The 12,032-nt window shown below is 48.2% G+C and overlaps 1 protein-coding gene and 1 pseudogene across 1 annotated transcript; both read right to left on the bottom strand.

The window, feature by feature from the left end:
• Positions 1-2,569: 2,569 nt before the first annotated feature.
• Positions 2,570-8,173, bottom strand: LOC105309652 (steroid 17-alpha-hydroxylase/17,20 lyase). Its single transcript, XM_011385815.1, has 8 exons — positions 7,877-8,173; positions 6,270-6,408; positions 5,829-6,058; positions 5,077-5,163; positions 4,457-4,672; positions 4,001-4,170; positions 3,342-3,445; positions 2,570-2,853 (listed from the first exon to the last, which is right to left on the bottom strand). Exons 1-8 carry the CDS (start codon positions 8,171-8,173, stop codon positions 2,570-2,572), a joined length of 1,527 nt encoding a protein of 508 aa, XP_011384117.1.
• Positions 8,174-10,886: 2,713 nt separating this feature from the next.
• On the bottom strand, positions 10,887-11,229 carry LOC105309651 (annotated as a pseudogene).
• Between the last annotated feature and the right edge of the window lie 803 nt (positions 11,230-12,032).

Genomic DNA, 12,032 nt, shown 5'->3' with positions numbered 1-12,032 from the left:
TCATGGTTGAGGGCGTTTGAGGCACAAAAGGTGACTGTGGGATCTTGGTGAAAACCTTCCAGTTTATCCAGAGATCTAGGCTTCTGCATAAGGGGATGGAGTATATCACTGAACCAATTAGCCAAGTGATTTGGAGCACTTGATTCAGTTCTCCTGTGTGGCTAACCTACTTGTCAGGTACTGGTGTTCAGAATGAAGAACATAATGAGGCTCAGTCTTAAACTCCAGAGATATAGGGGTGACTGGTGTCCCTTGGGGACACCTCATCCATGTAAACCCAGGCAGGTACTCAGATGCATGTGGGATTCAGTACCAAGGAACAGAAGCTGAGTGCCAAAAGGGGGCAATCATGATGGGCTGGGAGTCTTGAGATATGTTCTGGAGGAGGATTTAAGCCACTGAGAAAAGGCCTTCCAGGCAGGGGACAGGCAGTTCAGCAGGAGTCAGAGTTCATGAAGTCTTTTTCTGAAAGGACACTCAGCCTTGGACTCTCCCCAGCCAGACACCTGAGAGCCTTTCTGCACGGACACGGGACACGTGGGAAAGCACGTCTGACTCCTCATCCTGCATCACTGAAGTCTTGGGTTCTGGTCCCAGCCCTCCTGCTAAGTAGCTGTGTGTAAGTAGCTGTGTGACTCGGTGCAAGTCACCCCTCTCCCTTCACTGCCTCTCCTTTTTGTCATTTTCAATATGAAGATTAGTCTCATTTCCCGGCCATTCAATGATCTGATTTAATAGTTAGAGAATATATGTTTCCATCCCAGTTACACTCAATCACTGCTTCTAAAAGAGAAACAGCCCCTCCACTAATTATTTATCTGTTCATCATTAGTCTGCGAAGTGCTTTTAAAATTCTGAGCAAATTTGGAATACTTCGCTCTCTCTGGCCGGTCTGCTCTGCTCTGCTTTGAGCTGCAGGTAGCTTGGCATTAGAACAGCAGCCAGCGATGAGGCAGACGAACCCAGGAGAGGGACCATCTCCAATTTAATTAACCTTTTCTCGTCGGCTCACTGTGGTGTCTTCATCTCTCCAGGCTGCATGTGATGGGGGCTGGGGTCAGCCACAGCTGTCCACAAACTCTCCTATGGGCTCCTTAGCAAGGTCCCAGGGTCCTTGGCCAGTGAAGGCTAGGACTGAGTTGGGAGTGGGAACGGTAGAGAATGACCTACTGCCACTGGACTAACCACGTTCTTTGAAGGAAGAACCTTGTCCCTCCCTCCTTTCCGAGCCTCTCTTGATTCTTCTGTCTGAGAACTTGCCGCGCAGGATTTCAGCCTTCCAGAACCCTCCTCCAGTCAGAAGGGAAGGACAGGGTGTTGATAATCTGACCCTGGTCTGGCTGGCGCCAGGGAGCTGGGGTTGGGGCCTCTCTCCAGGCTAAAGGGTAGGGTCAGTTTCTCCCAGGGGATCTTGGGACAGCTTTCATTTGCAGGCTGGCCAGTGACCAAGGTTTAAAGATGCTGGTTTCAAGGCTTGAAGATGTCTGGGTTCCAGCATTATCAACTTCCTGGGGTTGGCAGGGGAGCAGGGCCAGAGCCCGAAGGCCACTGTGGAAGCCCTTTCCTGGCAGTGTTTATTTACATCAGGACAGGATGAGGAAAAGGAGACCTGCCAGTGTTTGGGGACCAAGACAAGAGGGATGGGCAGTGGTCGGTTGAGTTTGTGGATTACGCACATTCCCCCGAAGCCGAACCGCTGAGGTACATGCAGCAATGCCCGTTTGATCAAAGCAAAGATCCATTGCTCCACTCTCAAAATATAAACTCAGTTCCACCACTTCTCGCCTTCTCCGCTGTTGTCACCAGGGTCTGAGCCACCATTATCTTGCTCTCCTGGACCAGCACAACCACCTCTTCCTCCCCGTCCTCACTCTCATCCCTCTACAGACCAATCTCCACTCGGCAACTAGGGTGATCTTTTAAAAGTATATGCCAGAACTTACATGTTTAAACCCTCCAATGACTTTCAATCACACTTGGAACGAAAACCTAGATTCCTTCCTGCTCATTTCAAAGGCTCCGTGGGACCCGGCCGCTATCTTCAATATGACCTCATCAGGGACCACTCTCCCCTTCATTTGCTAGGAGCTGCTCCAGCCACACTGACTTCTCCCACCTTGAGAAATTCTCACCTGCTGCCCCCTCAGCACGGGACACTTTCCAGGGTTTACACCTCCCCAATCAATGGTTTACAGTGAGCCCCCCCCGCACCTCTGCCATTCTCTTCTCAATTCACCATCACCTAGTAAAATTGACTTCAAAATACTTATGAGTCTCTGAAATGCTTAGTTATTTGTCAGCTGTCACTAGAAATGTCAGCTTGAGGAGACCAGGGAGCGTGAGTGTCCAGGGACAGTGAATGGCACATAGGAGGCGCTCAATAAAATATTTGTTGAAAGAATGAGTGAACAAATTAAAGGAATGAGCCACTCAGGGACCTTCTGAAGAAAAACTTTAATTTATGCATATCACTGTTGGGGGCTGCAGGGTAGAGAAGAAGGCGGGGTGGGCAGGGGAATGGTGGGGGAGGGTGGGGTAGCCACACAGGGTGGAGTGCTAGGTACAGCTTCTAGGTGCTATCCTCAACCTGGGCTTCCCTCCAGGCCTGGCGCATTTTAACCTTCACTTTGTAAGAGTCGATCAGAAAGATCAAATTGGGATCGCCCTCCAGGGAGGGCAGCTTCCCATCATCCGGGATCTCCAGGTCGAACCTCTGCAGCAGCCAAGACATGAAGAGGAAGAGCACCTGGCGGGCCAGATTCTCACCTATGCAGGAGCGGGGTCCTGCTCCAAAGGGCATGTAGCTTAACGATGGCGAGATGAGCTGGCTCCCTGTGGGGTCCAGGAAGCGCTCTGTGGACATAAGGAGACATCAGGCAGGGGCCAAGGCCAAAGGAGGTGGAGGAGTGCCTTTTCCCTGACTGAGGAGCCCCAGTCTAAGGAGGTAGGCAGCCTTACTTGGGGAAACCCTAGTCTGAGGAGAGACATGGCCCTGCTGTCATGTAGCCCTTGATCACACAGAGGAAATGAAATATTCAGGAAGGATAGAAAGGAAGCAGTATCAACAGATAAAAATGCTACCATCCAAGGGAGAGGGGGCCAATTTAATGTGAGATATATGCCTAGAGGGCTTCTTAGAGGAGATTTGCAGTTGGTGGAAGGAGAAAGTAGGAAACCCAGCTGTGAAGAGTTTGGGTAAGTCTAGGGTAGGATGGGGGTGTCAACAGGTCCATGTAGTTGGGGCCAGGAGTTTTCTAATTGTCAGCTGGGCAGAGGGGCGGTGGCGCTGGAGTGGCAGAGCACAGAGAGCAGGCTGAGAGCAGGACAGAAAATGGACTTACCGGGCATGAACTGGTCAGGCTGGTGCCACTCTTTCTCATTGTGATGCAGTGCCCATATATTGACGACAACATTTGTTCCCTTGTCAATGGTAAACTCGCCAATGCTGCCCCAGAGAGGAAGAGGGAAAGGGGTCTGGGATATCGTCCTCCCTACCTGCTCGGTCCTAAGCCTCCATAGTCCCCTGCCCTGGGGAAAAGAGCTCTTTACTCCCTCATGCCCACTTCCTCATCTTTTCCTCAGCTTCCGCCAGATTCAAAATGAATCCAGCCCTTCTTCAGTCCTCCCGTCCCGACACACACTTATGTATCAGCACTTTTGAACGTGGGCATTTGTGCTTGCCGGGGCATGTGGGAATGCATTTTGAGCTGGTGCAATGTGTGTGTTGTGAGCAGCAGTCTTTCCTCCCAGACCACAAGTGTCCAGGACAGCAGGCAGCTTCTGAGGGAAGTCAGGTAGATCTGTGGATTAGTCACCGAGTGTTAGTGGGTGGTGGGTACATTGATCAATAGGGTCATGGGTAGGATGATTGATAGTCAGTGGTTGACTGTAGGCTGACCAGCAAGCTGGGGGTGTGGGGGCGTGGAGGAGAAGCGAGGTGGGCTGGCAAGCAATGTCGAATGCATCATAGGGCTGGACGTTATTGGGAAGGAAGGCACACCTGGAGTCAACGAGAGCCTTGTGTGGGAGGAGCGTAGCTGCCACGGGCCGAATGCGAAGCACCTCTCGGATGGTGGCCTCCAGCAGGACGAGTTGGTTCCGGTCACTGATAGTTGGTGTGCGACTGAAACCTACATTCTGGTCAATCTCCTCCTGGATCTTCTTCTGCAACTGCAGGCCAGAGAAGGGTAGATGTGCCCAGAGTGCTTAAGCCTGAGAGAGGCATGGGCTTAGAAGAGCTGGCCCAGCCTCTTCCCAGTGGTGGCTCTGCATCCCAGGCTTTCTTTGCAAAAGATGGGGCCGCTCCGTGCTAGGGCCAGAACCAACAACCGCATGGGTAGTCCAGCCATCCTGCATAAAAGGCCCGGGGGTATTGCCTCTCCTTCTCTTTGGGGCTAAAGGTGGGTCTGGCTGGGGTCAAGAGTGGTTGGGAAGACTGGAGTAAGGAGAAGCCTACCTGAGGATAGTGTAGCAGGAAGGCCACAGTCCACTTCACCACAGAGGTTGTGGTTTCTGTACCGGCCCCGAAGATGTCTCCTATGGTTGCAAAAATGTGTCGATCTGAAATTATCTCTGGATCCTGGTCTGGGCCAGCAGCGTTATTGTCTAAGTTCATCTGGGCTTGGATCAGTACGTCCGCCAGGCTATTGATAGAGTCGCTGCTGAAATTCTCCTGGTTGGGCAAGGTTGGGAAACAGTGATAAGGAAAGAGCTTTATCTGTAACACCTTGCCATACTTCCATCCCAGACTGGAGATACAAAGGCTTCTTCCGCTTGGAAGTGAGGGCGTGGAGTGAGTCTAGGCAGAACTTATGAGCTTAAGAGATGAGGCAGTGCTAGATCCTCTTTAAATTTTGGGGGTGGATGGGTTCTTTCTAGGATCCTCTCCAACTCCTCACTTCCAACCCATATTCATTAGTGAAGTCAGTTTGTATTGAGCAACTACTATGTGCCAGGCTCTCTGCTGGGCACTGAACATCTTATGGTGTTCATAACGGACCCTAACCCTGCTCTCATACCCAGCCGCACACTAATGCTTTTAACCCAACTCATAATCTCTTCTACTCCATCACCTACCTTAAGTTTTTTATAGATTTCAGTGAACATTTCATTTCGCTTTTTAACACAAGCCCTCATCTTTTTCAGGCTGTTGTTGGGGAAAATCTGGAAAGTAGAAAGAATATCAAGTCCATTCCTCTTCCATTTTGCTTCTACAGCTACCAGAATCCCTCCCGGGGCCAAATCCTAGCCTTCTGGAGGGTTCCCACCCCAACCCTAACCTTCAGCCAAAATGGAAGGCAAGATGGGAACACAGAATGAGACCACCAATGACAACTAGGAGAATTTCAAACAAGGGAGAAGGGAGTGGTCTCCACTTTCTCCTCCTCATTTAATCAAACATCGAGCACTGATTGAGGTTTCGCTTAGCAGACTCTGCAGTGTGCCCAGCCCTTAAGAGTAAGATAGACTTGCGTCTGAAGGCTTAGAGAAGTTTCTTAACTTCTCAAAGGCTATTTTCTCATCTGCATGGGGATAATAAAACCTGTCTCCAAGTGGAATGCCATGATTAATGCATATATAGTGCTCAATACCGGCACATGGCAATTAGTAAATAGAGAGCCGTTGTTGTGAATATAAAATACATGATTAAAAGCTAAACCTATTTATGTAGAGAAGTGGCAGCTTTTAAGAGTCAGAGGAGGCAGAGGTCACTGTGGCCGAGGTGGTCAGGAAAAAGGTGGGTCTGGAGCTGGTCATTAAGAAGAAAGAATTGGAGACACTGTTAGGGTCTGCTCGGATCTAAAGGTGGAGCCCAGTCTTGTCCTCACCTTCAAAAAAGAGAATATGTCTACTACATGGTCCTTGCCCAGAGCATCCATGATGTCTTCATTGTATGAATATATGATCTTCAGCATAGGATGCTCCTTCTTATATGAGGTATTGAAGCAGATCAAAGAGATTATGTTGGTCACCGCCAGGAAGAGATGCATGGAAAAATCTATGGACTGTCCATTCTGGGTGGCCAGGAAATCACAAAATGAACTGATTTCCTGACATACTGAGGGAAGAGAGGGACATGAGGCTGGAGAATTAAGCAGTACCTTCACCCCCTCTCCACCAGTTCCATCTGAGCCAGGGACATATAGTAGATGGCCACTAGATGGCAACAGTAGCCAAGAAAACGCTAGATTGAGCCGTCCATAACCCCTCTCCCCTCCCTACCCAACCCGCTTCTCCCTCCAGAGCTGAGAAGCCAGCTGGGCACTTACTGATTTTCTCTAGCCTCTGGTTGCCATCCTTGAACAGGGCAAAGGTGGCCAGCACCAGCTTCCGATGCAGCTGCCAGGCGGCACTATGGTCAGCAAAGGCAACGCCCTTTTGGTTGTCTGACAGGATGTCTAGAGTTGTCTTTGGAGAGCAGGAAAGGCTGTAGGAATCAGACACCGTCTACCTTCCCTTGCCCCGGGCGTCCTACACCCATTCTCCCTTCCTGAGGGAGAAGGAAGCTACCTGCCATGCTGGCCTCCTTGTGGGGCATCCCTGTTCCACTCCACCATGACTGTAAGGCCTTGGTAGGGCAGGGCCAAAGGCTCCTCTACTCCCAATTCCATCAGAGAGACAGTGTGAAGAAAGAAAGAAGCCTGAATTACAATGCAGGGGTTCTGGGGTTCAATTTCAATGACTAATTGACTCCGGGCCTCTCTTTTCTCATCGGTTTCTGACCAGAGGAGGGCAGCTGTGGATGGGATAAGCTCTCTGAATTGTGCCTGTCCTAGGGTCAGGAATGGGGGTGGGGACTTGCAGAGACTGAGGACTTCCCAGACCTCCGCCTTTCCCTGGGCCCTGTGGGGGAATGCTAAAGGCACAGCAGCTCATCTCCTTTTTGTTTGCCCTGCCATTGCAAGGCTGTGCGCCCACCCAGGGCCACATCTGGAGAGTGCAGATGTCCACTTAGTCTGAACTTAGGCCAAGCCACCTCTTCCCAGAGGCACCCCAAAAAGCATACAGGTCTCAAGCTTCTCCTGTTCTCTTCCCTGACCTGCAATCCCCAGCTGACTAGCCTTTTCCTCTTTGCACTGGAAAGAGCTCAGTGTAGTTGAGAAGGAGGTAGTTGGCCAGCAAATCTGGCTGACTGGTCAGTAAAAACAAGTCAACCCTTGGCTTGATCAACGATGAGTGGCTGGGGGGCCCTGCCTGGGGTGTTTAGGGTAGTGCCCAGCAGCAGGGTACTAGGATGGGGTGTTGGTGCTGTTCCTGGATAGCTAGCCCCTCACATTTCCTAGGAGTACCACCAAAAGCTCAGAAGGATAGTACATCTTCATCCTCAAAATGCTACCATGGGTCAGTCCCCTGTGAGCTGCAGCAGCTTGGGATCGTTCCAGAGAAACAGCACCCACCGCCACCCTCCTCCCCGCCCCCCAGAGAGGGCAATAATTACTATCCCCATTTTTACATGAAGAATAATAGAAGAATAATAGAACTATTAATCGAGCACTAATGCACTGGATACCAGGCTAAGGTCTTTATATGCACTATGTCATCTAATTAGGGAAGTCTGAGCTTAGAGAGATCATCATCCAGTTCAGGGGTGAGATGACAGGAGTGAGGAACCCTGACCCCCTTAGGCCACAGCTCCCACCCTACTCCACCTCCTAGGCAGCCCAGAATATGAGGTCTCTCTTTAATTCTTCCTGCCTAGTTTAGAGGCCAGATGGAGCCTTGAGGGATCGCTCCCCACCCATAGCCCTGCTAGTCTGTTTTGGGGAAGGATTACAGGTTGTTGGAGCTTGAAGGGTCATTCTAGGCATGGTCTTGGCCAAAGAACTGAACAACCCTGGGGGACAGTGAGAGAGGAAGGATGATGGGCAATACTTACCACTTGGGGCCGTCCAGAGAATTCCTTGCCCTTCTTGATAAGCACCTCCTTGGCTAGCTGGTGGTGGCCAATCATCACTACAGTCTTGCTACCCATACGAAAGGAATAGATGGGGCCATATTTTTCCTGTAGCTTGAAGAAATTCAAGTGTGGATGGCCATGTCTAGGGAGGAACGGCAAGCTGCCCACCAAGGGCAGAGATGGGAGGCTCTTGGGGTACTTAGCACCAGGGCGCTTTACTTTGGGCTGAAAGAAATAGGCTAGGATGAGCAGCAAGACAGCCAAGAGCCCCCACATGGTGGCTGGGTGCCTGCAGACAGGACAGACAGCTGTGGTGGGGAATTGCTGCAGCCGCTCTAGGACACAAGGAAGCCTTTTTAAGACCTGCCCTGATCTTCACCTTGACTGTGTTATCTCTTGCCTTGTGGAAATTTATCCTGGAGTACAGCCAGAATGGGGAAAAGAAGGGGGAGTAGAAGACTCCTCAAGGGCTGGCTCAACTCCAGGGCAAATCCCTAAGGGAGGGGCAAGTCATGAGAGGACAGTTGGTTCCCCGTCCCGTCCCCAGAGTGTGCCAGAAGCAAATGGTATCTGGGTCAGGGATCACGTTGGGGGCATTCAGTGTTGTAAAATCAAAATCAATAGATAGATGATTGTCAGGAAGGTTGCAACCAGTAGGGGCTGTCAAAGGTATTTTGTCTTATGTAACAGCTGAGCAAAGTGAGGCCTTAAAAGGTCAGGCTTGTATAAGGTCACATAAGACACGGACGACAAGAACCCAGATGTCATGTTTTGCTGCTCTTTCCAGAGGCAGTGAGGCCCGAGGGTTGAGAGCATAGGCCCTAGAGTAAGATAGGTTTGGATTCAGGTCCTAGCTTAACCACTTTCCAGCTATTTGATGTTTTTCAAAATATTCGTTTTGTTATGTTATAATATACACAACACAAAATTTACCATTTTAACTGTTTTAAAGTGTTAAGTAGCATTAAATATACTCACAATGTTGTCCAAACCATCACTGCTATCTACTTTAAAAACTTTTCCATCATCCGAAACAGAAACTGCACCCACTAAGCAGTAATTTCCCATTTTCCCCTCCCCGCAGCTTCTGGTAACTTCTAATCTACTGTGTCTCTATGAATATGTCTATTTCACATAAGTGGAATCATACAATATTTTTTGTGTCTGGCTTATTTTACCTAGTATGATGTTTTTGAGGTTTATCTATGTTGTAGCAGATATCAGAACTTCATTCTTTTTTATGACTGAATAATATTCCACTGTATGGATATACCACTTCTTGTTTATCCATTCATTAGTTGATGGGTACTTAGGTTGTTTTCACCGTTTGGCTACTGAAAATAATGCTGCTATGAATATGGGTATACAAGTATCTGTTTGAGTACCTGTTTTCAGTTCTTTTGGATATATATGTAGGAGTGGAATTACTGGGTCATATGATAATTTTATGTTAACCTTTTTAAATTTCAGTTTCCTCCTCTGTTATTGGGAATAATAATGGACTCTACTTCTCAGAGTTGTCATGATTCGATGAGATCATGCATGTAAAAGCACCGTCTGTCATGAAGTAAGTGCTCATTCATTATTTACTGTTATCATTATTATACCAAAATGGCTTCTTAGTGTTTTTGAGCTCTTATTAGTTGATATTCCTGACAAACAGCCTTCAGGGGCTCAATCAACATTTACCAATGATTTAATATTACGAGATAAAGTCACAGCCACAAGGAGGTGACATCCCTGGTGTCAGTCATCATAGAAGAGGTGGGACCTCAGACAGGCAACCAGGACTCACGGAGTGAAAATCACAAAGGAGGGAGATGGATGTTCTGCCCCTCTCTGGGGGTGACCTGCCAGTGTCTATACTTTGGAGTACAGACTGGTGCGAGAGCTGCTGAAATTAGGTAGGAAGGTGGCAGATAGGGACATCATGATGAAGATGAGCCAGAAAGGCCTTGTATGCCAGACTGTCTGATTGCCCACTATTCCACATGTTCAAATATAGTTCAGACTTTTAGGACCATTTAAGATCAGAGGTATAGGTTGGGGTAGTCAGAGAAGCCTTAATGAAAGAAAGGGGATTTACGGTAGGCCTTGAAAAAAGTTAGGACTAGTAGGCAGTGTGTGGGGAGTGGAGGAAGAAGGACACTGGAAGGGACCGACAGCAGCCGAGTCAAGTATGTGGAGGCCGGAGGGGCCTGATGTGTGTGGAATGCTGATGGTTCTGACTGGACACACAAAGGGCGTGAGCTGTGGGGGATCCCTGAGGAATAAGATCTGACAGCCCGAATCAGGCTCTGGAGCTGTGAAATGGATGGCTAGGGAGGATGAGAAGCTATTTACAATTCTGTAGCAGTGGAGTGACAGGGGAACAGCGATGTTTTAGGAGGATAAATCTGCTATCAGTGCTAGGGTAGACTGGGTGAAGAGATCTTGTGTCAGGTTTGACAGAAAGATGAAACGGGGGAGTCCTGAGTCCTGTGATCCGGACAGGGTCCTAAGTGGGGTCAATCAACTGGTAGAGAAATATGAATTGTGTGTGAGTTTGTGCGACATTTTTATTTTCTGCCCGTATATAATCATCTGAAATCATAGGACAAATCAATAAATATTGCCATATACCAATCAATTAATTATTTTCAAAATCAAAGAGCCAAATGTTTCCCAAAATTTGATATACATTAGAATTATTTGGGACATTTTATTTATTTATTTGTTTATTCATTTATTTGCTGGCTTCTCGTTGTTTATTTTCCATTCGGTGCAAAGCACACAGTTACAGGGTGTCAGGAAGGCTAGCGTGTTGCTAGGCTTGTAAAGAGTGAGGCTCTCTCAAGTTCCTATTAGGTGTTTTGCTGTTTTGATATTAAGGAACCTAACTGCTTCTGCTGGCTGCAGCCTGCCTAGTCTATGAAGGTAGGGAGGGAGTAGGGAAAGGGGCTCTAAAGAGCTTAGTGCCTCTGGAAGTCTGGTGGCTGCTGGTGGCCACTCAGGATGGTGGCCCAGCGTTGGCTTTGCTGGGCTGGACACCAAGCTGACTTCTTGTAGCTTGCCGAGCCAGGTACAGGTGATCACGCTGCTGCAGGCCCAGGGAGACGGCGAGTGCTCTGGGGACTCCAACACTGTGGCCACGAATAGGAGAGTGGACTTCTGGAAAAAGCATCTCTCCCGCCAGTGACCTGGGTCAGCCTTGGGGAGGCCAGGGTGTTGGGGATGGCTTCCCCAGGGTACTCGGCACTTCCACAGGAGCTGTTCCTCGAAGTGGAACTCAGGTGGCACAGGTAGCAGTCCTGGGTGGCCACGAGCCAGTCGCTGGAGGGGGTGGCTGCCATGCTCTTGCCTGTGTGCTGGAGGAAACCTCGGGTATATATATTTTTTTGACTTGTCAGGAGTTTTATTAATCTTTTCAAAGAATCTCCTTACCCATCAAGTCTATGACTGTTGTGATTTTATTTCATTCTTAACGTTGGTAAATGATTGAAGCAAAACGTCCTGTGTAATTTTATACTAGAATTGAGATGGAAAGCTTGGATGAATTCCACTTCCCTTGGACCTCTATTTCCCTTGTTCCTTGTCTAAAACATAAGCCCCATTATCTACTAAATCTTCAACTTCGTTCTTAGGTATATAACCAACAGAATATGTATTTATATTCACCAAAAGGCATGAGAAAGGGTGTTCAGATCAGCACTATTTGTAATAATCCCAAACTAGGGGAAAAAAACAATATTTATGCATCGTAGAATGGATAAATTGTCATACTTTACACAGCGGAATACAATACAGAGATGAGAATGAATGAACTGCAACTACATGCACCGACACGGATGAGCCTCACAAACATAATATTGAGTGAAGAAACCAGGCTCATAAGAATGTATGCTGTATAACTATATTGTGAGGTTCAACCATATTGGTGCATGTAGTTGCAGTTCATTCATTCTCATCTCTGTATAGTATTCCACTGTGCAAAGTATGACAGTTTATCCATTCTATGATGCATAAATATTGTTTTTTTCCCCTAGTTTGGGATTATTACAAATAGTGCTGATCTGAACACTCTTTAACATATATATGTTTAAAAACAGATAAAGCTAATCTGTGGTTATAGGTGTCAGGATAGTGGTTACCCTTG

Source organism: Pteropus vampyrus, unplaced genomic scaffold, assembly GCF_000151845.1.
Source record: "Pteropus vampyrus isolate Shadow unplaced genomic scaffold, Pvam_2.0 Scaffold816, whole genome shotgun sequence".
NCBI classification, from domain to species: Eukaryota; Metazoa; Chordata; class Mammalia; order Chiroptera; family Pteropodidae; genus Pteropus; species Pteropus vampyrus.
This window is presented reverse-complemented; position numbering and strand designations above follow the sequence as displayed.

Excerpts from the sequence above, each read along its gene's own strand:
- LOC105309652 (XM_011385815.1), bottom strand. The coding sequence starts at position 8,173 with ATGTGGGGGCTCTTGGCTGTCTTGCTGCTCATCCTAGCCTATTTCTTT. Across the intron at positions 3,446-4,000 it reads AAGGCTCTCGTTGACTCCAG|CATTGGCGAGTTTACCATTG; the intron begins GTGTGCCTTCCT and ends TCTCTGGGGCAG. Across the intron at positions 2,854-3,341 it reads GCCTGACCAGTTCATGCCCG|AGCGCTTCCTGGACCCCACA; the intron begins GTAAGTCCATTT and ends TTATGTCCACAG.